The sequence below is a fragment of the Zootoca vivipara genome, chromosome 4, assembly GCF_965207765.1.
Source record: "Zootoca vivipara chromosome 4, rZooViv2.hap1.1, whole genome shotgun sequence".
NCBI classification, from domain to species: domain Eukaryota; kingdom Metazoa; phylum Chordata; class Lepidosauria; order Squamata; family Lacertidae; genus Zootoca; species Zootoca vivipara.
Window position 1 is genome coordinate 37,780,123 of NC_142587.1, and position 27,666 is coordinate 37,807,788.

A 27,666-nucleotide genomic window follows, 5' to 3' on the forward strand; every position below is an offset into this window, starting at 1 on the left:
ATTCGTTTGCACTTCTAGAGGTATGTAAACCATATTTGTTACTTTCAGATTCAGTTTTATGCACCACAATTAAAAGAATTTTAGTTGACCCACTAGACATCCAGAAGATAAATCATAATGCCAAAGGAATTATGCAGTGCTGTTCCTATAGAAGTGAAGTAAATGACGGCCGCTAACAATTTTTAGGGGTCAGCAACCTTTTCCAGCCGTGGGCCGGTCCACTGTCCCTCAGACCATGTGGGGGGCCAGACTATATTTTTTTGGGAGGGGGATGAACGAATTCCTATGCCCCACAAATAACCCAGAGATGCATTTTAAATAAAAGCACACATTCTACTCATGTAAAAACATGCTGAATGTAAAAACCATCCCTGGGCCGGATTGAGAAGGTGATTGGGCCGCATCCGCCTTAGGTTGCCTACCCCTGATCTAGAACGTGAAAAGGAAGACAAACTGTTCACCAAGGACAGAAGAGGCAACATGTTTTAAGCTTAAATAATGTAGATGAGAGGTTAATAACGGGAAAATTTAACCATAAGAACAGTTCAGCAATGGAAGATCCTGTTGAGGAAAACTAGCATGCTTTAGACACAAACCAATATAGCTTATTTCACTGGGAGGCAGAAGATTAGATTCATAGCCCAACACATCTACTATGAAGTTATGTGGCATGTGAGAGAAATGTCATGACTGCCTCAATTGCAAGCCGTTAGTGATAACATTTATTATTTTATCCTTAGATTTAGCAGTATTGCTTTCCTGTGTACCTCTCCAGTATATTTTTAGTGGTCTGTCATCTCCTGGCAACAGCTATTTTTTCTTGCCTTCAGTTGCTATGGAGCTGAATAACTATGTTCTCTGGGAGATTTATTGCTACCCTTGTTTTCCTTCTCTCTGTTGAACTAGAAAAGACATTTGGGGCGAAATATATGCTGAATATATGCAGCAGGCTTCTGGTGGAAGTGTTGCAAATTCCCCAACCCACCCAACAAATTTCACAACTATATACTGTATATAAAAAACAGCCCTAATCCAAAAGATGTTTTGCTTGAGATAGACTCTCCAAATTCACTTCAAATTTTGAGTTTTGCCAGCCACTCTTACCTCCTTGCAGGCTGAATTGGCATGCACACATGCGCTCCTAGCTCTGATATTATTAAAGTTATCACTGCAATTGCTTCACAGAGTAAGAGAAGTGGTTTTGTACTTACACTTCAGATAACAAAGCATGGTCAGTAACATTTGTGGAAAAACGCTGTTCGAGGATCGATACGGTCCCGGCGAGAGCCACATGACCGCAGCCGCAGAACAATGCTACCCCAGAGAAGCAGAGAATAGTTGCCACAAGGGAAGCATATGGAACTCCTCCCAGGCACTTAATGCAACATTCAAAGCAACCTAAGCAGAAAAGAAAAGGGGAGGGGGACACAAAGACAACATTATTTAAGTACAAGAGCAAGTTATGAGAACAACATCATTTGGACTTCATGTGGTAAAACTAGTAAGAACAATTAGCAAAGTTACTTGTTCAAAGCTAATGGTTTGCACTTTCTACTTTCATCAGATGACCTTCCTCTCTATGTCTGTCGCCTCAAAGTACAAGAGTGACATCACCCCAGATTCTATGAAAATCAAAGGCTACAGATGAAGCAAGCTTGTGCAGGATGCTTTAGAACGGAGTGTGTGTTCTCCACAGACACATCAAATTAACACTTCTATTTTAAGCACAGACAACAAAAATAAAACTTTGAAACTACCGTAAGTGCACTATACTGTCCTTTCAGACATCTTTGCAGGGGAATGGGAGCCAGAAGCCCTCTAGTTAAAAGTCTCATCTGAGCCACAAATTCATTTGACAGCCTTAAATAATCCACTCACACTCAGCTTTTATAAAACTTCAGGCCCCATTTGACAGCACACTGGTTCACTCAACATGGATGTTAAAAAGTTTACTGGTGTGTGATGTACTCAAAAGGTTCTATGTAAACGCAGCTGAAAAGTTTGTGCTTTCTCTGAAGAACATACAGATATGTTCAAATACAGAACATCCCAAGCTTGTTAATTGACATATAGGGATGGAGAATCTATGGACGACAGTTCCCAGCACCTCAGGCCACTGGGAAATGCATCTGGAGGGCAGCATCCCTAGGGTAAATGAAATGCTACACACATGCCATGCTTAGAAGCACCACTGGTGCCCTTCCACTTCAGTAAATGCCTAAAAGACTATGGAAAGTGGGTGGCCCTTCAGGATGATATTGTTACTACAATTTCCACCATTCCTGACCGGACTTCTGGCTGAGGCTGATGGGAGCTGGTGTCCAAAAATAACCCGGGGTATGTGTCACAGGTTAGCCACTTGAGTCAAAACCCAGCATGGGAACTAATTTCACAGCACAACACTACTCCAGTGGAGGAATATGCCTTCATGACTTCAGATGCAACTAAATTAGAATAAATAGCTTGAAGAGGAGTTTCAGATACTGGTGAGGTAAAAAGAAAAGAGGAGAATCAGTTCATATTTGTCTTAGATGGCTAAAAATGGCAAATTCTACAGCATCACTGATACAGCAAGCATGGAAGTGTATCATGAGAGTAGAAAAGAAATATCCCAAAAGCCCACTTAGTTCCTTAAATTGCATATGGGACACTGTTTCACTGGAGATTCTATGCTGCAAACCCTCTGGATTTATTTGCATATTTTGTTTGCCCTCAGTATCTGGAAATATTTCTATGTCCTCTAGGGGATAGTTTTATATTCATTAGCGACATCAGAACTGCTAAGTCTAGTCCACAGTGTAGTGAATGTTCAGTTTCAGATTCCACTCTCAGCTACTAGCTTTGCACATGCACAGGGAGATTGGGGCATGGTGGAAGTTTAAAATGATCTGACCTCCCAGGTGCTTTCTGAGAAGACACAGACTGTGCCTCAACCACCCTGCTGTTCTTATGAACTGCTGTTGTTAACAACAAGCGGTGGCTGAAAAAGCACACAGCCCAAGATAAAAGGAATTGGCTTAGAACTTGGAAAACTTGCGAGTCTGCTTCTCCAAATGCTTACAGTCACTCATTTGTTCAAGAGAAGAGGGAGCCATTTTGCTGATCGCCATACTAATAAACTATCTAGTTGCCCAAGACACCACTTAACCAAATTATTATCCTAGAACTGCTATGCTACTCTCACTAGAGATGACGCCAGAATATATAGTCCCAAGCATTGCATTTTGAAATAGGGTGGCTTGGAACAGTTGTTTCAAATGCAAGGTAAGCAGTACCTGTTCCACTTACGTGTTTGCCTCCAGCTCCCATCAGGAATTCAGGGCAACCAGGGTGCTAGGTGCTGACAAGAGAGAAACATTCCTCTCTGTGCCAGACCTGTAGCCCCAATGTGAATGGGTATTGGTGGGAGGGGGCAGTCATGTGTACAAAGGTTGTGTGTGTGTCGGAGAATCAGAGTATTGGGAGAAATCTGCTTCATGTACCAAAGTCTCAGATTAAATCCAGATTGGTTTGGAATAAGCCAAGTGCCATCCTGAGTCTATTTTATTTTAAAAAAATTAAAAGTTGGTTTATCCAAGCCAATTTAAGGAGAACCTGGGAGGCAAGAGATGCACTCGTAAGTACAACTCTGGTGTATATATTATTTGCTACCCAATAAAATCAAACATTACATGATGTCTTTGTACACAGAAATTATTATAGTTGGGCACATCCATAGAGCAATAAAGTCCATGCAGAAGTTAAAAAAAGAAGTCTCGTAGCACCTTAAAAAGCTAACAAATGTATTTTGGCATAGGTTTTCACGGTCTGCTTCATCAGATGCTTGAAGTGTCATCTTAAATTGGCAAGCATATATGCACATTGGGAGAGAGATGTCAGCAGAGGAAGGAACAGTCAGGTTCCATTCCTTTCCCCTTTTCCATGGGTCTCCTGTCCTCAGTCCACTCTGTTTCAAGTATGGTATACAAATGTATAAAGCAAAAATGTTTATTATGTAGCTTTTTCATATGAAAAAATGATTTTAAAAGTAAAATATTGTTTGGGTGACTGTCTCTCTAGTTCTGTGTTATGCCACCCCATAACAGCTATTTTGTGACAGACACTAAAATAGATAGATGAAATAAGAGTCACAAAATAGCTGTTATGGGGTGGCATAACACAAAACTAGAGAGACAGTCACCCCTGACAACCTTATGCTTACAGTGGAAAGTCAGCTTTGTCCTGGTACCCACTGTGCAGATTTCACACACATACAGAGACACACACAGAGAGAGTCTAATAGCAACAGTACCATAAAAAGTATAGAAGGCAACCCCACGACACTATCATTTCACAGAAATAACTTGCTTTCCAGAAGGGCTCAATACTTTTCTTTTTTAATGAAAGCTCATAGTTTGGGGCATCTGTGCCTGGACACCAGATAAAGCCTTCACAGGCACCATGGGCACCAGACTGGAGACACCTGTCCTAGCAACTCCAAGCAGCTATTACCAGTTGGGAAAAAGAAAAAAAATGTACAAGGCAGCTGACTCAAACTACCTCACAGAACTTCATGGGGGTGGGTGGGTTCAAAGAAGTAGCTCAACCTACTTATGAAGGTGCAAGACCAGGTGAGTTTGCTCAAGATACAGACCTCCCAGATTCCTCCAGCACCCCTTATGTCAGAGGAAAATGATGTGTACAGTATAAAGAACTGTGAAGGCTAGCTTGAAAACAAAATAGTTAACACTATTTTGCACTATATCACAGCAATGTTGATAACAAACATCCTGGCACTGATCAGCTAATTAAGACATGAATTGCAATAAAACAGTTCAAGCCGTACTTCAAGCCATAACGGAATTGCCTCATAAATTGTAATTCAGCACACTAGAGTTTCCCACTGAAGATGCTTTGTTTAATTAGGGCCAGTTACAGAGTGTCCTGAGAGGCAGAAAAGTTCTCCCACGGGCCTTTTGTAATTGCCATTTATGATATATTTGTGTCCATTTGTTGCTTTGCAGAGACAGGCCTGCTCGTTCCGTGTAGAATGCAGAAGAGCACACTGGCAGATGTTGGCAGATTTTACACTGGACAATGAGGGCAATGGAGTTGCAGCTGACAGTATGAGATCCTGTACTAGTGTTGTCTTGGTAGCTCAAGTTTCCCCCCCAGGGTCTGGTTCTAACAGGTCTTGGATGGAGGCATCCACCCAAAGGCTTGTGAGAAGCAAGTATCATTGTCCAGATGAAGCTGTAGATTACTGAGGACACATCAGTAGACTCATCCAAAGCTTGCTGTGACATGTTTGTGAGGAATTCGGAAGTTAAAATTGCTTGCATAAACCAGGATTTGGATTCCATCCTTGGAGCAGGTGATTCTGGTGAGGTGTCTGGTGATGTTGGAGGAGCTTCAGTGGGTGAAACTGGAGATCATGGGCAAGGTAGTTGAAGGTTAGTTTCCATCAACTACCTGTGTCTTGAATCCTTCCCCTTCCTGATTTCTAAAATTAGGCAGGGAGGGGATAGGTGGTTGAGCTTCAAGAAGAAGTTGGTCCCAGGTCTTTTGAAGGTGGTGGTAGCAATACTACTCCTGAAGAAATTGTGGATAACTATGAAGTGACAGACTTATGGCTAGATGCACTATAGCAACATTAGAGGTGATATTCTCAATCAGGGGTCCCCAAACTAAGACCTGGGGGCCGGATGCGGCCCAATCACCTTCTAAATCCGGCCCGCGGACAGTCCAGGAATCAGCATGTTTTTACATGAGTAGAATGTGTCCTTTTATTTAAAATGCATCTCTGGATTATTTGTGAGGTATAGGAATTCGTTCATATTTCCCCCCCAAAAAAATATAGTCCGGCCCCCCACAAGGTCTGAGGGACAGTGGACCGGCCCCCTGCTGAAAAAGTTTGCTGACCCCTGCAATGGTATATTTGTGGGAAATGTTGGTATAACGGCCTCAGCAGCCATAGTAGCTGGAATGCTGTTCTCTGGGAGATTTTCAACAGGTTGTCATTTCCTCGGGATATTAATATTATCCTGTAAGAAACTTGGGAGTGCTGGTCACACACAGCTTTGAGTACATGCATGTGTTCACTTTTCATGGGTGATGTGCATACTTTTCACAGCTAAAAGACAGAAGCCATGATGCAGTATATACCTCTGTGCAGAATATCAAGACTTGCCTGAACTTTACTTTCTGTAGAGTATATTTGTGGTGTGCTTAAACTAGTAACACATCTAATCTAGATAAATGGATGTTTGTTATAGTTACAGGTAGGTACCCGTGTTGGTCTGACATAGTTGAAACAAAATTTAAAAAATCCTTCCAGCAGCACCTTAGAGACCAACTAAGTTTGTCATTGGTATGAGCTTTCGTGTGCATGCAAAGTGTGCATGCACACGAAAGCTCATACCAATGACAAACTTAGTTGGTCTCTAAGGTGCTGCTGGAAAGATGTTTGTTATGTTTTTGACTCATGACATAAAATGTTTTCTTCTGCTAAAAAGTGGTTTATCTGCTGGTCTCATTCTGAAACAAACGTAACCACACAATATTTATCATATTGGTGTGGAAGCAACTAAATGGCAACATGAGGACAAACAGTATCATATTAGCAGTGTCAATGAGAGATGAACTACTCTTGTCTTTATATGAATCCCACTTTTTGGAAAAGAGGAAAACCTTAACATCCCTTACAAAACATGATGGAAGATGTTAGAAACAGAATTTGAAAGTATGCTGGGCATGTCCAATACTACCCTAACACACCAGAGTAAAAGTAGTTTAAATATAAATTGTACAGATACACACATCAATGCAACTCACGTTCAATGGCCATTTTGTCTAAAGCATCACTAGAACCTTTTGTGCAGTTCAGAATAAAAACAATTTTTTGTCCTCAGGCTTGTGAGCAGCAGTTGCCATGGAAGCAGGTTAATAACAGCTCAGTGATTTGCCCAGAGCTAACGGTGAACCTGGCTGCAGATTTAACACACTCACAAAAGGAGGCCAACTAAGAAAAAAGAAAAAAGAAAAGGACTGAAAGTATTCTCTGGGGAAGGGTATAAAATTAAAGTGGATGTGTGCACACACACATGCACACACTTTTTTATTATAAGGAATACAAATAGAAGAAAAAGAACAGGAACTAACTATGGTGCATAAAGCACTGGGAGAAACTCATGCTTTTCGAGCATGGGCAACCCCTGCACAAAGGGGTGCTGTCAATAGTATAAAACCCATACTTGGAGGTGTAAGACTTGTCAGTGTGGCTGCCCCTGTTCTGTGGGACAGTATCCCTGTTGGAATACAACATGCAACCATTACTTGTACTTTATAGAAACCACTGAAGACATTCCCCCCCCCCAATAAGCTTTACCAGCTGGGTGTATTGTTTTAGAAACTATCTTTTAAGTTGTTTGTTGTTTTGACTGTTTTTAAAGCTATTTTTAGTTATGCATGTCACCTGCAGATTCAAGTGGATTCAAACAATAAATAAAAGTGATCCTGCACTATCACCACCTACACGCTGTCTTAAGATGACTAGTGCTGTGAGTCTGGTCTCAAACGCTGTCTATACTGGCACTTTAATAGTAGAGCAGGGTATAAATAAATTGTCATTATTTATCATTGTGTCAACAGAATAAAATGCAGAATGGATTCCCGCATTCACCTACATACACACAGCCAAGTATTTATGGAGCCTTCTTTACAAAGAGGGCAAAGCACCTTGCCCATACTCACCTTATTACCCAAAGCAACAAACGTTGTTCAGGAGAGGGTGGCTAGCCTGTGACCCTCCAGATACAGCTGCTGGATTGTTTGCAATTTTGTTTGTTTGCTTTTGTGTGTGTGTGTTTTCTGTTTGTTTTTGTAATTGTTTTCTTACTATTTTTTGTCTGGATTTAGATATTATAATATTATGCACCGCCCTGGGAACCTTTGGGTCAAAGGGCGGAATGCAAATTCCACAAATATATAAATGCAACTCCCATCATCCCTGATGGGATGTTGGCCATTCTGGCTGAAGCCAATGGGAGTTGGAAGTCCAACAACATCAGGGGGACCAAAAGTTACAGCCAATTGTCCCAACACAGTTACACGGAGAACTATTTGGATGCTCTAAGCCAGGCATCCCCAAACTTCGGCCCTCCAGATGTTTGGGCTACAATTCCCATCTTTTCCGACCACTGGTCCTGTTAGCTAGGGATCATGGGAGCTGTAGGCCAAAACATCTGGAGGGCTGCAGTTTGGGGATGGCTGCTCTAAGTCACCATGGGTTGATTAGCATATCAAGAAGAGTTCTAAATACCTCAGTCAAGATTGCTGCCCACCTCCACTGGGAAACCCTTGAGTTACACTCTTGACATTTCCCAAATATATAAGAGCATCCAACAGATCACTACCACACATCAAAACAATAAATGTACAGCCACACCAGAACAATAACAATAACAATAACACAATCTATGGTTTTATTTAATTTTTTTTAAAGTTTGCAACAAGCCTGCAAGTTAAGAAGGTCTTAAAAATTCAAGAACAAACAAAGCTTAATTTAACCAACAAATGGTTGGCTCTTAATTAATAGAAATTCTGAGTTTTGAAGTTCTAACTGGAGAATTCTTGTTTCACAAGCTCCAATATAAATCTACAGTTTATCATATTATATGAATATGGTGTGCAGATTCTGTGGAACAGTGTATTAGTATTAAACTACTGGCAGAACTTCAAACAGCAGGGAAAGGAAAGTTTAAATGAGAAGCTAGTCTTGGACTTGCCCTTGCCCCTTATGGAACACTATCTTTAGCCATGTATAAAATGTAATGATTTAACTACCGGTAGAAGTCTCTGTATTAAATAAAATAAATACTGTGAGCATGTGAATAAATGCTCTGCAGGGGTTTCAGGCAGAGGTTGCTGGAGATCAACTTCCAACTTTACAACATGTTGAGGCCTGGCGGGAGGTGGGCTCAGGATGACTGAACTTCTCTTATTCTTCCCATCCCGTGAATCCCTTGCCTTCAATACACTTGCCAACTCAGCTCTCCAATTTTGTGCCCAAGGATTAAGCCCTATTCCTTCATCATTCCCAAATAATTGGTGCAGAACAGTTTGTGGCAGTAAATACAGAAAGAGACTCGGAGGCAAAGGTAAAACAAGCAGTTTGTAAGAGCCATCAAGGACCAGCTGGGCATTCATTATCAGTTTGCTTTAAGCTGTTTTTAAAATTGTATTTTTAAATGGTTGCAACCTGCCCTGGGACCGTATGGTGAAAGGCAGATAAGAAAGTAAATGCATAGCAAATAATAAGCAATATTTTTCTGGTTTTGAGCTATGCTGGCGAACAACTTTGTCAGGAAGGTAGAACACGGGAAGGGCATCCTATATTATGGGCTCACATTGAGTAAGTTTTGAACACTGAAACAAGTAACAAGTAGCAAGTTCATCCAAGGTGTCAAACAAAGGATAATGGTTGGAGAAAAATAAACACTGTACAGTTAAGGTCCTCATGATTAAACTAGCATGATTAATTGTAGGCTGGGGAAGTTGGAAATCAGAAGTGATTGCTCACCATATGCCTAAAGAATTTTTTTCCAGAAACACAGGTCCTGCTTACAACAGTGGCCACAGAAGATGACTGCTTCATATTGGTGGACACATACCAATTCATTTAGATTTTCAAGCTTGTTGCAGACCAAGGTTGTTGTAATTATCTGCTGTATACCTTCAAAACCAGTCAAATCCATCTTCCCATTTTGATAGCAGCAATAATGCTTGGCTGCTGTCTCAAATCGTGATAATGGGATCCTTCTTACAAAAAGTAAAGCAGTAAACACTGAGCTACATGCTTCTATTTAACCTTTTCAGATAAATTTAGTGTGCCATGAAGCTGGCAGTTGATGACAAAGGGTTCTATTATAATAACCTAAGAGAGAGAAGGACCTAGACTGGCCTGTAAAATGGAAGAAGCTGTTCTAATGTTTGACATCAACATTGATCCAAGTCTCTAGCTGGTTTAGGTCATCAAAAGTGCTCAAAATACTGTGTTATACAACACATGAGACAACATAAGCAAGAAGAGTCCTCTTGATCCATCTGCTTGAGCTGAAAGTCAGACAATGTTACCACACCTGGGGTAGCAAGGCAAAGCTGAATAAGCCCTTCTTTGTTGTGTTTGAAAAGGTTAAATTATTTTGCAACACAAGGTACCACAAAACATCAGGAGGAAATTTGCTGCTCAATTATCTTCCAACAAATTTATGTTTTCTGACATACTCCTTTAAAAAGGAACTTGAAAGCTGCAGATTTACTGTATTTTATAGAGCTCCCAAACGTTCATCTAAAGAACAGTAAATTCAACAGCATATCCCGTTGCTATGGTTAGTCTGATCATCAGGAAATTAAGGACTTTGGGCCCCAAAGCACTGAAAGGTATGGGCCCCTAACTCGCCACCTGTAACATACGGAAATGATCTGCAAAGCCTCTCGAGCAGTTCTGTCCACACAACTTGCCTCTCTGTTCTAATCACAATACAATCTCTGGATCCAAACCAAGATCTCACCTCTGTATGGCATGCTCATTCTATGCCACTCTAACGTCATGTCCTGCTCCTGAACCTCCCTCCTCTGCATAGTACCTTCTTGCATACTCAGTGTTTCCTCACTAAACATGTCCCCCTATTTTGCTACCTTCCTTTCCATTCCTTACAGCCTTTAAAAAAAACAACAAAAGGGTGGGGATCCCATACCTGGCCAGTCCCACCCAAATTCTCATAACTTTCTCTCTTCTACCGTGCACATCTCACAAATTCTGTTGCTTCTACCCTTCCTCTCCCTGCCCCAATATACACCCATGCCAGCTTCTAGCCCAATGATCCTCTCCACCATATCCTACCATTCCTGGTGCCTCCTATATTGTCCCCTCAGCCACTGTTAACTGACCTGTGCCAAACATCCTACCTAGGGAGGCCTACGGCTGTTGCAGCCCTATCTGTACCTTAGGGCAGAAGGAAGATGCATAAATTGGTAGTGAAGCCATTACATACAGTGCCACTTACAGCACATACATTCAACATGGGTGCTGCTTCCATGGGGCAAAGTAATTGATAGAATAGTTCCATCAGGCATCCAGGTATACTGTGCAAAAAATACACATTTCTCTCGTTTAAACTGGGGCTGGGTGGGAGAGAAATAGGAATAGTGTGTTGCTATACATCTATTCAGCCAATATGTTTCATTTATTATTGCTAATATTGGTCTGCCATGCTGTTGGGTGGTGCTCTCAGAACAAGGCCGCACAGGAATAACATACAGAAAACTCAGTAGCGATCCAGAAATATCACTACTTTGTGGAAAGAGCTTGAGAAATAAGAGAGTTCACTAGTTTCCCCACATTTCCTAACTGCTTCTAGGATCAACTGCTAGAGAAGGAAGTTGTTGTTGTTGTTTTTAAGAAAGGAAAGTCAACCCAGAGCATTAGGAAGACGTAGACTGAGTGAGTAATCTGAAAAGCCTTGAACTCAAAATATTAGGTCAAGGCCTGTATATTACTTTCCTGGGCTATACCACATCCTTTTGTTCCTCCACATGAAATACTTCTGCAAGGAGAAAATGGAACAAGTTGCCTTGGGTAAGTTTATCGCTGGTAAGCCACCCCACCCCGAAATAGCAGTACTAAGACTTAAGATAGATTTAGATGAGGTGCTGGGCTAATATAAAGTCATTCTTTGTGTGCAATTCTACCATTAAAGGGATTCTGCTACCTACCGTGTTTCTCCAAAAATAAGACCGTCTTATATTTATTTTTCCTCAAAAAAAACACGGTGGCTTATTTTCAGGGGATGTCTGATTTTTTAAATTAAGTATGGTACAGTTTAACCTTGCCTATCACTATGGCTTATTTTTTGGGTATGGCTTATTTTCGGGGTGCGGTTTATTTTCGGGGTATGGCTTATTTTCGGAGAAACACGGTAATACTTGCTCCAACGTATGCAGCGTTCACACACCAGTGATGCATCTATGTCTGTATGGCCTGGAAGGGAGCTGATTGAGCAACTGATATGCATGCAGAACATCCCAGGTTCAATCCCTGGCTAAGGCTGGGAAATATTCCTGTTTTCAACCCTGGACAGCTTCTGCCTCTGGGTATAGACAAGATGAGCTCATGGTCTGACTCAGTTTAAGGCAGCTTCTTCCTGTATTCCACTGGCATGTAAATGCTGCATGCCTGAGTGCTGGTAGGCGCATGGGTTAAGAAGCCCTTTAAACGATGTGACAGCAGGCAGCCTGGAACCCTGGGTGGGCAACTGCTGGAAGTACACAGAACATCTTGTTTCATCAGGCCAGATAACCCCAAACAATGATAATCCAGTAGAACATCAAACTGGCTTTCTACCCACAGCTCTCAACTTCTTCAAAATGCCCTAATATTCACAGAACACATGCCCTTTCAGAACCCACTCCCACCAAAGAGAAATGCTTAAAATTGTGGGTTATGAAACAACAACAACAACAACAACAACATTGCTTCAAATAGCACCAACACTTGAAGGGTTCAGACAACCAGGAACCACACACTAAGATACTGCATGGCACCAGTAACCACATCCAATCCATCATTAGCACCTCTCAGTCTTGGTTTCTCAGTATTACCCTGTCCTCTGCCCCCCCCCCGTCATCTATTGAAGTTGTCAGCATGTGACAGCAGCCCCACCCTGAGAATGGCTTTGACTGGCCGGCTAAACCAGGTGAGTGTAGCCAATAGGTCTCAAACCCTCAGTGAGTCAGAGACATCCCCTGCATGCAAAGACAAGTTACGGTGGATTGAGGGGACAAGACCAATAGTAGGTCCAGTGGTCAAGAAGGCAGTTTCTGCATGTGCTGTAGAGGAAGTGAGGAGCAAATGAGGCTTAGGGATTAGAGTGGGGCAGTGGGTGTGGCTTGGGGAAAGTCTCAGACCAGAGAGAGAATCCTGTTTTAAAGTATATCACTAGAAAAGGGAAGCATTGTATATTATTATTATTATTTGCTGTTGGTTGTGTTCGATGGATAAGTCTGTCCTACCCAACTCCAGCCTTCCTAGCAAAGGGCACAGAGACCATTTTAAGATCACAAAAGTGTGCATTCCGTGACAAAACATCAACGCATCATCACAGAAGCCTCTCCCCCAACTGAAAGAGTAAGGTGAGTTAGCTCAGGGCTAGCTTCCAATTATATTCATTACACAGTTATATGTAAGCAACCACTTTTCTGTCTGGGATATCCAACAGATTTCAAGTGCTTCCATATTTGTTTTTATTTGTTTTAAAAAGCCTATCAGTTCAGTTCACAATACATGTCATGCCAAACCTGTATTAAGCAATAGCATTAATAAAATAATACAAAACATACATCCATAATATAAAAATCTGCAAAGACTCTCCCCCTTTTTTCTTTTCTTTTAAGGCTTTCCAATATATTTGAACAGGAGAATTCACTCAGGGACACTTCACTACATTACTTTTAGAATATGTGAGCGCACTGGGTCTTTTAGGAAAGGCAGACTGTAACATGGGAAGGAATACACCAATCTCTGTCAGTAAGCAAAAACATTCAGAGCAATAAGGTAGAAGATTATCCAGAGGTCAATGCAGATAAATGTGTGTGTATTCCCTTTCACAAGCTACACCTTCAAACTCATTAAGGTACAGATGTGTTTTAAGTGACCTTCAAAATAAATCTGTATTTAAAACATGGGTATTTTGCCAACTTTCCTTACTTTGTAAGGATAGCTTGACTATTATGTCAGTGTGGAAAAAATGAAAAATACATTGACATGCAAGCCCTGCGCTCTGTTTCTAATCCATTCAAAAGTTTGTTTTTGAAAGAAGATCAAGGAGAAGATGACTCTGTGATGGAGACAATTTATTTAAGCCTAGCAAGAAACCCATCACATAAAAGAGATTGCTCACATTTGCAACTGAATGTTGAGTCTGAAAGAAAAAAAAGGAAGGAAATCTTTACAAGCTGAAGAATTTAAAAGGACCTTGAATCAACAACTGTGTCAAACATTTTGCAGTCAAGAGCATACATCTAAAAACCACTTCAAAGCTATATGCATCTGGAATTGGACAGAACTTGTTCATTGCCTTTGCTTACCATAACATAACATAAAGCAGCTCCTTGGAAGTCCATGGACAATAGGCATCAATGAAATAAATCGGTTAGCAGTGAAAGACTTGGCCTGTGTGAGGGGATAATTCACGAAGGGCAAATTCTATACAATCTATGAGTAAAATGTCTACCCTGTTTGCCCAACCTGGTGTAAGAAGAGGTAGAGGGTGCTAGACAGAGTGGGAGCCCTATCCTATGGGGGAAGAGAAAGCAACGACTATAAGGAGCCCCCAGATGCCCTGCAAAGATCTGCCTACAGTTTCTCCCACCTGGAGCATGGTATGAAAAGAGGGAGGGCATAGAGGAAATTTGTGCAACTACCCAACCTTACTAATGGTAAGGTTGCCATATTTTGGGGGCCAAAGTTGTTGAATTTTTATTGCAAAATCTAAAGAGAGAGAGAGAAGTTGTTGAGCTAATTCTAAGGAAATTTGCCAGAAATCTAGGTTTCCAACATGGGTTGCCATACGTCCAGATTTCCCCAGACATTTAAGTGATTTCTGCCCGGACACTGTTTCCGACTGCTGTATTCCAGCTACGTCAGGGAAATTCCAGGTGTATGGCAGCCCTAACTAATGGGCCTCAACACAATTTCAAAGGCAGACCTAGGGAATCGTGACTGGTTCAGTTGCACTGAGTGTGGAGCTTCTGGGATGCTGCAGCAGGAACCCCAACCATGAAATCCAATGGAAGGCAAGTGGCTGGTGGGCGGGGGCAGATTTTGGCATCAGGCAGTCACCATTGAAATTTGAGACACTATGGTCCGCCACTGATTCTTTGTTATAAGGAAAGCAAAGGGGAGCCAAGTTCCAGCATTAGTTACCTTCTATCCCTTCTGCAGTGGCTTTATAAGGTGCAACCCAGCTCCAGAGTATAACACCTACCCAGGGTAAGAACAGTGATTTTTCCCCCATCTGTTCCTCTCTGGCTCCTTCCCGAAGAGATTTTTTTGCCAATTGGCAAAAATCCTCTAGCATAGGAGATGAGTACCTAGGTTGGGGAGGATGCAAAAGACAGGCTGGGACCCTACTTACTGCCAAGGGTTTCTTACTTCCAGTTGTTCTAACAACTGTAACAATGGAAAGGCTTGTTTTAATTGGGCTGCTGAAACAAAAAAAGCTTAGTGGAAAACCAGGTGTGCATTTTAGTGTGAAAAGGCTGAGAATGAGACCCCCCCTTCTAGTTTATGCTGCTCCCTTTGACTATGTAAACACTTGGCTACTGTTGGTAGATGAAAAGAAAAACAAGTATATATCACAAAACTGAAGTCTGTCCTCCACAATCTAGGTTTTCTTTCTTATACCTGTATCTTTCCAGCTGAGGCAGTGATCTCACATATCTCAAAATGTACCCCAAAGCCATAATCAATAATAAAGCAAGCATTCACTGTGATGGAGCTATTTTTCTAGGCTTAAAAAATCTAAACCATCTGCTTTTTATTACTGAGGGAAGAGATAGTTTGCAGATCCATGTTATTTATCTGCATCTGATTACTGACATCTCAATTAAAAAATATCTACTGAACTGTACATCCAGTTGACCAATAGGCTACTGTAGCTTTTAAGCTGCCCAGAAAACAAGACTAAGCACAACAAAACTTCATTAGACAATCACTGACACACTAATATCTGTTCTCTTTTTGTCTTGCTTTCTCAGATCCAATTTAAAATTTATCCTTGCTATCTTACTATACATTCTTACTGGTTGCTTAAACTAAGACATTTTCATCCTCCAAGTTAACGCGCTGCTTAAAAATGCTAATGAGTGAAATAGAAATGCCTTAAATAAAATGAAATAAATAACATGTTCCATGCCAGCTGCAAAAAATGTGATTGTAAAATTTGAGTGCCATAGCAAATCAGCAGGCAGAGATCTTTATGCATTACTGCTGGAAAGCTTACATTCTGGTCTTCAGGCCTTCTTGTCCACTAAGGATGATAAAAGAATTTGGAAGGGGGGAAATTATGAAAGAGCATATGGTGCAAATTAAATATGCAAGTTTGTTTTTAGCAAGGAGGAAGGCCAAGTCAAAAATGCCTTCAGATTCAAAACCACTACATATTTTAAATATCTATAATGAAACTTTTCCCAACCTGGTGCCCTCCAGCTGTTGTTGAAATATGGCTCCTATCACCCATAATTGTTGGCTATGCTGACTGGGACTTATGGGCATTTGTGCCCAACGACGACAATAGGGAGCGGAGTTAAAGCTGGCTGCTATGAAGGATACCTAACTCACAACTCTCCACAGAAACTACCAATCACTGAACCAATGGGAAAACAGTCCCAAGAAACAAGTATGAGTGTAAATTAAGTCTAGGGTGTAAATAAAGTCTAAAGTAGGATATATTACTCCCTCGAGAACCACAGAAGTCAAATGTCTGGACTGCAAAGGCTATGTGGAAGACCATTTGACTTCTTGTATATGGGCAGTTTTAAAGATTATTCTGAGCAGCCAAGTAAGTGATGCAAAATATGTCTTACTCTGAAAAACAGTTCTGAACAAATGCGTTGAAACAGACAACAAAATATCCTGTCAAGTGAGAATCAGGCACATCAACATATATATTTAGGAACATTTTTGCTACAGCTAGGAAAATGACTATTATGGTGCTATTATATTTAAATTCTCCAGTTAAGATATTAGACCCCCAGCCTTTTATTTACCTTGAATCCCCAAAGGACTAACATTGCCTCTCAATGCTGGCACATGATGGTACTGGTGTAGCCTTGAATTCCTGTACATCCATTGGTACCTGCCAATTTCCATTTCTGGTCTGGTGATCACTGCCAATTTTAGGTGGTAAAAAGTCAGTGTCTCCAGCAAAGTTCAGTTTTACTTTAAGTACTTTTATTCAATTCAGATTTACTACAAAGAAAGCAGGAAAGGGAGCGAGAACGCATAAATTTATGCTGAGATTTCGTAACAGAAGCCAGCCACACCCACACACCAATCAGAAGAAGGGGGTGAAATAACTAGCATTAGATTCTAGGGGCTGCAATTATTAGAATTTAGGAAGCCTGCTAGATTCCTCAGAGCACATTTAAATTCGTATGTTGACATATCAGTAGCATCTAGTACTCTAGAACAGCATTCCCCAACCTGGTTCACTCCACATATTTTTTTGGATAACATCTCCCGTCTGCTGGCTGGCTGGGGCTGATAGGAGTTGGAGGGCACAAGGTTGGGGAAAGCTGTTCTCAGTTTTTATGGCATTTCCATCCTTTATCACATGCATTCCTCTGTTCCCTTCTTTACTGGCTGTAATCCATTCTATAGCTGATAGATTACAGCAACCTTTTCTATCCTAGTTGTGGGAAACTACATTTACTATTTTTAACTTTTCACTAAACCCAGCAGAGCAAGATTATCATTCCCAGATGGAGTGGGGGGGGGGTGAATCAAAGCACAATTTCAACTGTTGCAGTATTACACAGTTAGCATCTTGAGAAAACAAGTAGATAAGGCAAAGCTGTAGCATATTGTGCAAAATTGTTTGAGGTTACACTGGCAGGTTCCATTGATAATTTGATAGCATGCTATTTATTAGACCAATATAAATTAGGGATGAAGAAATCTCTCAAGTTTGGTTTCTCTCTCTTTTTCATTCTTCCCGTCTTAAATTCAGTTGTTCACATTTCTGAAGCAGTTTAGAAATTCACCAGCATTTTAGTGCAATTTTCTCCTAATAAACACATTTTTGTATGCAGTTTTAATATGCACGTTTATGCCAACAATTTCCTCATATATAATGCAGATTTGTATGCTATGTTGCATTTTTGTACACATTGCAAAATTCAGAAAAGAGGAGCTATGTTTCACTTCACATATTTGTTTGGGAGCATGAATTAGGTAGTTTCCCATTTAATGCTAACGAAATCAAATTTCTTCTCTATCCCTAATAGCAATGAAATCAACATAAAAATAATTAAATATAAATATTACAAAATATCTAAATGCTGATTTAGAAGCCAAACAATAATTTATGATTTACAAATTAAGCCAAAATTTTATGCATTAGCTTCACCAAGTCCCTCTCTTCATACTCCTTGGAGTTGTTAAGTTAAGCAGTGTTAAATAGTAACCAATAACATGCAGTACTTTATATTCTACTAGGAAATAACATCTAAGTCTAACTGCCCTGAACGTTGGGAAGATGCTTTTGATAAACACTACCAAGGCATTTCATTATCAGGTGTATTTAATTGTGGAGAAATCAACACAAGATGGACCTTTCCTCAAATGCACTGTTGTTCTTTAGTATTTGGTTCCATATTCTTAAGACATTAAAACTTTATTAAGGAGCATGCAACAGGTTTTGTGGAGAAATAGGACCCAAGCTTTCCAAATGGTATAACTTCTGTACAATCTCTGTTCATTACTATGGGGTTTAAGTGGAAATCCCACTCAAATGAATAAGGTTGTGAAATCACCATTGCAGTGTTTATGGAGCATGCTTTAAATATTCTATTCAAGCTTTTCCAAGTCTTCTTGCAAATCAATCTTGAGTTCAGTTTGGTTTTGAGGCAACTAAACTGCTTCAGATTTCCCTGGAGAATAAAAAGCAAATCAACCCGGTTGCAGCTATATAACCACAAAATTAAAGGAAATGTGTGTGGATTTCAAATGGAAGTGAAATCTTTTGCATCTGCACCTATCTCATAAAGCCAACGCTGATTCTATAAAGAATCTGAGTCCTTGCAGCAAATATCTAAGGAGTTTAACCACCATGGACTAAGTTATTTTTGATACATACACTTTTTATATCTGTCTAAGAGAAAAATCCTCTCTTAGATAGCTAATTATCAACATTTCCTTGAGCATATGTCTATGTTATTCAGCTGTGGCTGTTTCCGCCTAACGCACAATCAGTCTTCTGTCTTTAGGCCAACAATGGACGCCACAGCAGCTGACCATGATCTCAAACAAGAAAATGGAGGGCTGGCTGATCATTTGCAGCATTTTTTTTTCCATATATGGGTTATGCAGTTGTCTCTCTATGTGAGCTTTGTAATTATGCTTCTCCGAACTGCTTCCACATTAGCGTCCTTTAGTATTACTGGGGCACTGCTTCTTCACAAATTGCTGGAGGAAGAATCAAAATGGAGGTTCCTCACAGGATTAAAACATAGCACCATGTTAACTAGCAGTTCTATCACGCCTGCTCACAAGTAAGTTCCATTCAGCCCTGCCAACTTTATATATAGTTTATTGCTTACAAGTTCAGCCTCTGTTATTGCTTCCTATTGATCCCAGCTGGGGGTTAGTGAGCAATTACTCCTTGAATAGCCTCTCTGAATTGCCCTGATGTCAGTTTATGTTCCCACCGAAGGAGACACTTTATTTACTTATTTCCTTTCTCTTTTCATTTTAATAGTGAAATGGTACTTATTCATTTCTCGACGTGAACAGAAACTAACATTCAGAGCATCTATTCAACGGGCAATTACTCATTAAATCCTTCAGAATGGGATCAACAGGAAGCAATTACACAGGAAGAACCTGAAAAAAGGAAGTGTTTAATTTAAAGGCGCAAAAGCCCTGGAAAAATCTTAATAGTGCTTTGTCTATCCACACTTGACAGGCTGGAGTTGCCATTGCATTGTATTGCAGGAAAATTAGTCAAAATTTATCAGATTGTGGGGCAGAAGGCATAGGAGGAAAACATGGAGAACACCGCAGTGATCTTACAACAACCTGTGTACTCTCTCTCTCTCTCTCTCTCTCTCTCTCTCTCTCTCTTTCTTTCTCTCTCTCACACACACTTGGAACGGTCAAGCTTTGTTCACTTTTTAAAAAACAGAACATCCAGATTACATTCAAAAGTGAGAGAGCAGATAATAATCCCAGAGAAAAAGGGCTAACATGGAAGCAACCTGCGGCTCCTTCCCTTTCTTAAAGACACTTTTATGGCCCAGAGAGTTGTAGTTTTTCCTTGAGGAAACTAGTGACCAGTACAGCGCAATTAAGAGGCATTACTCTTCTCTAGATGGGATGGGGTAATCTAAAGTGGAAACACGGTGTACTATTACTTAAATGCCCTTGTACAGGTTTATTTTAAACAAATGATTTTTAATGTGTTCTTGGCCTGTGGCAGGACATATGGACAGACTCAGTGCTAAGACAAGGCTACACCTGAACCCTTCCATCACTGCTGGGAAAAGACTCCTGCACCACAGCAAGAAGATCATACTAGGGTCATCATGGAAAAGGAAGAGATGAAGGTGCCATTAACACAAACCTGTGCCCCACAGTCCTAGCCATGCTGGTACACCAAATTTTGCATCCCTTGGGAGACCTGTTGTAAGGGCCTCTCTCTCTCTGTACATAAAGAGTAAATAAACGTCAAGTTTTGCACAGTATGCCACAGAGGGTTATGCTGCAACAGCTAAAGCCTTCCATAAGAATATTACTTAAATTATGTAAGCGTATTGACTTCATTAACATTTTCCTCTGTAAATTATTTGAGCCCCTCTGATCTAAGCAATCTCCTCTTGTATGACTTCTTTTCCAAATGCAATCCATGCATGCAGAAAAGCAGCGATGCTTTGGGGAAGCTCAGCTCTTATCACCAGGTGATGCATGGCTGAACAGATGGCTGACAGCACCAATCACCTGTGATGGAAGGGGTCTGAATCCTCCTCCCGTCCTCCCAAACAGGTGCTGTGCACTGTCAAAGCAGACAAACAGCAGCCATCTGTTTGGCAGAAGTGACCTTTGAGCACAGAAGCATGTGCAGAGCACAACTGCACACTCTAATGTTTGGCCCGTTTCTTTGTTCAGTCACCTCTAGAATTGTGATCTGTGCATGAATACCCATTTCTACCTATCACCCTTGTTAGACCATGATGGTGCCATTTTTACTGTCACCATGTTTTGTCATTCCATGGCTCTGTGCATCATTGCAACTAGGTGCAACCTATCAATCATGGGCCCCCTGACAGTTGCAGAGAAACAATACATGATAAGTTGAAGTCATAGCATCCCTCAAATCAAGAATTCTGTGTGAACCTGAATATGTCTGGGGAGATGTTCATTTCATTGGAGAGGGCAGCTCCATTTTAAAAGTAAAATGAAGTAGCATAGCCTTTGCAGGGCAAGGGAACTGTGTTCATCAACGCTCACATGCCTGTGAATAATTGCTAAACCAGGAAGAATTGGTTTTGATTATTTTTTGGCCATACTTATGTAACTAATCCCATTCTCTAAAGATGAGCAATGACAAACCTAGACAGCATCTTAAAAAGCAGAGACATCACCTTGCTGACAAAGGTCTGTATAGTTAAAGCTATGGTTTTCCCAGTAGTGATGTATGGAAGTGAGAGCTGGACCATAAAGAAGGCTGATCGCCGAAGAATTGATGCTTTTGAATTATGCTGCTGGAGGAGACTCTTGAGAGTCCCAGGGACTGTGAGAAGATCAAACCTATCCATTCTTAAGGAAATCAGCCCTGAGTGCTCACTGGAAGGACAGATCCTGAAGCTGAGGCTCCAATACGTTGGCCACCTCATGAGAAGAGAAGACTCCCTGGAAAAGACCCTGATGTTGGGAAAGATTGAGGAGAAGGGGACGACAGAGGACAAGATGGTTGGACAGTGTTCTCGAAGCTACCAACATGAGTCTGACCAAACTGTGGGAGGCAGTGGAAGACAGGAGTGCCTGGCGTGCTATGGTCCATGGGGTCACGAAGAGTCGGACACGACTAAACGACTAAATGACTAAACAACAACAAAAATGATGAGCATTCACCAAGTTTATTAAACACTGTAAGGATCAGGTAAATTTGCAATTTCTACCCCTGATCTAAACCATGGTTTCTGACATATCTCGGTTCCGTGCTATCACACAATATGCCACAAATCCTAAGTAAATATTGAAAGCTTAATGAACCTTAAAATACAAGTAACTTTATATGGTGCCAGTGACCTACAGTAAAATGTAAAACACATAGGAAGACAACAGTATGATTGGGCATGAACAGTATCCTACCTGTGACTGCTGGTGAGCAGAAGTAGCTGGAGTTAATTCAAAGATTCTGTAACATTAAAACTGATCTCAAATATACACACTTAAACGTGCTTGTACTATGTAAGCCTACAATTTAGATTCCTGAAAACTCTGATTTTATTTCTTTTTTTTCGCTACGATTTCACCATTTCATATTTTCCGTATTTTTAATGGCAATGCACCTTCCACCTGAAATCTCTCAGCAATTTCTCACAGGATGGTCAATAGTCAAATGCTGAAGTCCTTTTAATAGGCATGTCTTCTCAGAAGTAAGTACCACTGAGTTCAATGGTGTGCACTCCCAAGGAAGTTATCATAGCACTGCAGCCCAAACAGTGTATTTTGTGTGTTCAGGTTTTGCTTGCTTGCTGTATAAAACAAGCATCATTTCATACATTACTCAAATGTAGCAATTCTTTTGGAATTTGCTTTTTAAATATACCATAACCTTTTAGCCAGTTTGCTCTGGACATCTACAAGAAATACTGCATAACATTTTTCTCCTGTGCTTTACTTATTGGGATAGTATCCCCACCCCAAATTAATACAAACATCTTGTCTGTGTTAATATGTATCTGGATGTATTTCCTCCTCCTCTGCTGATACAAAATGGCATTCATTTTACCCATTTATTCCATCTCAGTAAATCCGCCTATCCCCACCCTCACTTTTTGATTTAATTTAATGCCTGGAAGATAAACCCTGTCATTTACAATAATTTATAAACCTTCAGCTTTAAATGCACTCAATCTGTCTTGCAGCCTGTAAAATATCTGCTCAACATTTCCACGGACAATGTTCATACCCTACTCCTTTGATATTTGATAATCGGAATAAAGCAGCATATTAACAAGAGTGTCACCCAGTTTCACCAATTAAAAGAACAGCAAATGCCACAATGGCTCCTCTCCAGAGGAACGGAAGCCTTAAGGATACAGCAAATCACACTCTGTATTTTTTGGCTAATCTTTTTTCCATGCAGTTCTAGAGATTTATAGTATGAGACATACTTAGTTTGAAACGTATTTTAATTACACATTCACCAAAAATTAAATGCCAAGGTCTCAAGGATTTAAAAACATTTCACAGTACATTAGAATGAAAAAGTAGATGCACTATGGTGCCACCATGGGCATAGAACCATCATGTTAATGGCACGCAAGTCCCATTGATTTCAATGACACCTAAGTTAGTCATAAGTATAATTTCATGTTGATTTCAATAGGACCAAAGTGTAAGTAACTTGCTCTGGTATCCAACTTATTCACTCTGTGTGCTAATCTTTACAGCTATGGATTCCTTTCTATGACAGTAGGTTATTGCTGTTCAACAATTCAAGAAAAAGCATTGTGGTGTGTGTGTTTTTTTGTAGAAACACTGTTGTGTGTTTCTAGAATGCTACAAAAATGAGGATAATAGGTCCACTGCACTTGTTTTTGAAAATCAATTGCAGAAGTCTTATGGGTGTGGGCAGAAGATTTCACTCAAAATGTACCAACAATTATTTCAATCACCTCAACACTTGAATCTTTATTTGCATACAAGGGGATATTTAAAATAATCAAAACTATATATTTTAATAGTGTCAAGTGTGCTGATATTTCCTTGTTCAATATCGGACATTTCGATAACACACCAACAATTGCTTCATAGAGATGACCAATGAAAAAATATGCTACAATTTAAGACAGGTTTTCTTTTAAATGGGCATAATTACATTTTTAAAAGTCATATTATTTAGAAAACATTTGCAATATTTTTCTAAAAAAATATCTAGGGATTCTGATACAGGTTTTAACAGTGTGAAAGGGTTTGTGTATTGACATTTTTCTCCATATTAAGTTCCCATGGTGTGTCATACACCTGAAAGCAGTACAAAATTCTTATGTGTCTTGTAAATAATACTGCAAAGGGGGTTGGAAAAACAACCCACAGTAATATCTATAAAGGTCCTTGGGTGTTAAATACTACAAACAAAATCTAAAACACCACCCAAAGAAATTATGCATATCTAAATTCTATTCTAAAAAAATGAAAGAGAAAAAAACCCCTGACAGGATTTAAAAGCCTAGTAAAATGCTTACATCCTCCTTATTTCAGCTGGGAATGTCTCTGAAATTGCCATTTAGAAATGTAAATGGAATCAATTTTTTTTAAAAATAGTATTAATACCCAAAGCATATATAGTCAGAGTCTGGTCTGAGTTTTAGGTGAGGGGAACTATTCATATTTTATTTATCTTTGTAGACCTAACCCACTTACAAAGGGGATCATCATAATGTGGGTGATTACTTTCTTTTAAAGACTTTATAAGCCGCACCCTTTACAGACCATCAAGGGAAAATGGTATACTTCCAAAGAAGTCCATGCAATCTAGCAAACTAACTAAAGTCAGGAAACAATAGCAAAATCAGAAGTGTCATCTTAAACGTAGAACGATTCCGCAAGCTTAGGTGATGTTTAAAGGCACATACACGGCACTAGTCCTGATATGCTTTAGACATGGGCCATGATCAAAAAGACTATGAGCCTAAGGGGAGTTCGCACTTGTGTTTCTTAAACAGCAACACAACACCCATCCCAAGTTGCAAAGCAAACTGCTTCTGGAATACAGAAAACTTTCAATAGGGGTTTGCAATATGGCATTGAGATATGTAGAGGTAGGTAGGTAGGTAGGTAGATAATGATAGATAGATAGATAGATAGATAGATAGATAGATAGATAGATAGATAGATAGATAGATAGATAGATGATACATTATATCCATCCCATCAAGCTGGTGCAAAGGCTAAGCAGTTCTTTAGTTGCCACCAATTAACTTTCTTTGCAAGGATGGGGTGGTGAAGGAAATAATGAATATACCTTACACTCCATTCCTAAAGACCTCCGGGTGGAAGTTTCATTGATTTCAAGGACATTCATTTCTAAGTACAATTCACTTCTTGGCCTGGAGGTACACAATTTTCTCATCCATTCACTTAACGAAGAGTGTATCTTTTGAAATTCAAAATGCAACTACTTATGAAGCAATATTGAAAAAGGATCTTATTCTTATGTGTATGAGTTGAAATGTATGAGAATTCTTTTAAAACATATTTTTGTACATCTGTGTACTTTTAAATAATTTTCAGTAAAGAATATTAAAAAAAGGAAAGGAAAGAAAAAGGATCTGTACACACTTTGGAGGGCTCATTTTATTAGAAGCACCTTTTAAAAACAACTTTATCCACTGAAACAACAACAGCAACAACCTTCTGGGGTGTTTGTCCCCATCATGGGCATACTAGTGTTTTGATATGTTTTAATTCCTTAGGATTGTCATGTTTCAGGTAGAATATCCAGGCTATTAATTTATACACTGGTTGAACTGTTCACCAAATTTTACTTTATTGAAATTGAAGCTCTTATAATATTGTATGTTTTAGATGTTCCACTGAGCAACACAGTTAAAATTTGCAGAATATGTATCACATCACTGTACATTTAACTAACAGATTCTTTTCTGGACACTCTAAACTGTTAATTTAGAAGTATTCATTAGCAATTTAGGATGCATTACAAAGAAACCACTAGTAACAACATATATAACAGGTCCTGTAAGTTTTAGAATTTCTCAAATAAGATAAAATACTGGAACCAATCCTTTAGTGTGTGCTCATTCCCTTTCAAGTCAGTGGTTTTATACAAGTGTAAACGGCTGCAAAGTTTCTAAATACCGTAACTACACTAGCCTGCTACAGAGAAGTGCAATTGAATGAAATAATGCAGGCTGTTAACTTTGTTTCATTGATCATTAAGAACAACAACAACCAGCAACATTCAGATTTTATTTCTCTTGCCACACTGCCATTTTCTGGTCTGTAAGTCTCTCAATTGGAACATTTGCTAAACACTATTGTGCACTTTAATATTTGCAAAATATTACTGCCTCATTCTCTTCCCCCAAATATTATAGAAATGCAACATATAAATGGTGTACAAGAAAGAAAAAGAAAACAAGCCATTATGTCTACACTGGCAGAAAGCTTCATGTTACAATAATACTGGATCACCAAAACCCCTACCATCAGACTCAAAATGTGTGAATAAGACATGTATGTATGTGTGTACACACACACACACACACACACACACACACACACAGAGTTTTTATCTAAACTGCAAAAAATACAGCCCGGGTTTTTTCATGGGATTCGAGATGGCTGAAAACGCCAACTTAGAAATGTTGGGAGAGATGGCTGTTCGATTAATCTGCTGTCAAGCCATACACCATAAAACCCACTGGAAGCTAGAAGATGCCATAATGATAATTTAAGCACTGCTCTAAAGAGAGTGACAAACATAGCCTAAATCTTTTCACTTAAGGTTCTTAAAAAGATTTAAACAGTCTATTGTTCAGTCCTCTGGGTACCTTTTTTCTCTTGGCTTTGTTCTGTATTTTCCTCCGCTGCAGTTTCCATGGCTGGCTTTATACCATCCACCAAAAATGCTCTCGCTCCCCGCCCCCAGCAAAGAGTCTCTCTTCCTTCTTTCTTCCTTCCCTTCTGTCTCCTATTTACCGCCGCAGTGATTGAGTGGCTCTGTTCCTCACTACAGTAGATTACGCTCCTTTCCAAAATGCACAAAGTCGTGTCAGCTTTAGTTTCGATCTGCCTACTGGTCCATAAAGATCTCTGCCAGGAAAGACTCAGCCATACGTCAGAGACCCCAGTTATAAAATAGCAGGTCTGTGCTCGATTGTCTCGTGTTTGCAATGGGAGCGTGAAGGGGGGGATAAATCCAGCTAGCCTCCCTTTTTTCACATGGTCTCTACTTTCCTGTTCTCCCTATGAATGTTAATCAATTCTGTGGTGCAGAATAGATTAGTGACATCAGAAGAGGGGCTGTATCTGAGGGAGTGAGCAGAGCCCCCTCCTGTTGCATGACTCAGCGATGACACTCACCCCTCACCATACGCGATCTCTAAGGAGAGCCCATGGCATCACATGACAACAAGACTCCCTTTCCCATGATTATCCCCTATTTATTATGCTTGGAATTTTTATTAATTCCACATGCCCCCAGTTCTTACAAAGAACATGCCTGTTTCCTTTGTAGTTTTAGGTTTTGACTTGAAGGATGCATGGTTTGAACGCAGTTTAGAAAATAAATGCACATCTATGCCCATCAAATAACTATGTGAGTACCATGTGCTTATATGGTAGTGAGAAGGTTCTCACATCTCTGGGGCAGTTAATCTATTATGACCAGTGAAGAGAGGAGGCGCACAGGTGAGACGAATACTAGAGGTACATAAGATCTCAACTTTCCAAGTTCCAAAGTTATATTCCATTTACGAAGGAGCGTCCTTATTGAAATAGAAGCTTAAAAAAAGACGACAGGGTGTCCTCATCCAGTCATAGGCAAATTTTTATCAGGAGATGGCGGAGCATAGCACATCATTCGCCGAGCCAATGTAATAGACATTGGCTTGAAGATTTTTGAAAGTCAAACATTTTCTTTGCCAGTTATTTTGTTT

General features: G+C 40.0%; 2 protein-coding genes across 14 annotated transcripts in view; one reads left to right on the forward strand and one right to left on the reverse strand.

The window, feature by feature from the left end:
• Positions 1-20,256, forward strand: part of OFD1 (OFD1 centriole and centriolar satellite protein) — a 63,906-nt gene extending 43,650 nt beyond the window's left edge. For 4 of the 6 annotated variants that reach the window (XR_004692681.3, XR_015949522.1, XR_015949520.1 and 1 more), the window contains exon 24: positions 1,565-1,757. The gene's annotated coding sequence lies outside the window, so the exon portion shown is untranslated. Of the gene's footprint in view, positions 1-1,564; positions 1,758-6,890; positions 6,910-20,237 lie in introns of those variants that run through there. The other 2 variants (XR_015949518.1, XR_015949519.1) reach the window with 2 other exon arrangements.
• GPM6B (glycoprotein M6B) overlaps positions 1-27,666 on the reverse strand; it is a 104,098-nt gene that overhangs the window by 9,934 nt on the left and 66,498 nt on the right. For 2 of the 8 annotated variants that reach the window (XM_035116836.3, XM_035116831.3), the window contains exons 1-3: positions 26,560-26,997; positions 16,807-16,926; positions 1,212-1,398 (exon numbers count right to left, since the gene is read on the reverse strand). In XM_035116836.3, the coding sequence (XP_034972727.1) occupies positions 1,212-1,398; positions 16,807-16,926; positions 26,560-26,608 (356 nt within the window). In that variant the 5' untranslated portion in view covers positions 26,609-26,997. Of the gene's footprint in view, positions 1-1,211; positions 1,399-16,806; positions 16,927-26,559; positions 26,998-27,666 lie in introns of those variants that run through there. The other 6 variants (XM_088667731.1, XM_088667732.1, XM_088667733.1 and 3 more) reach the window with 3 other exon arrangements.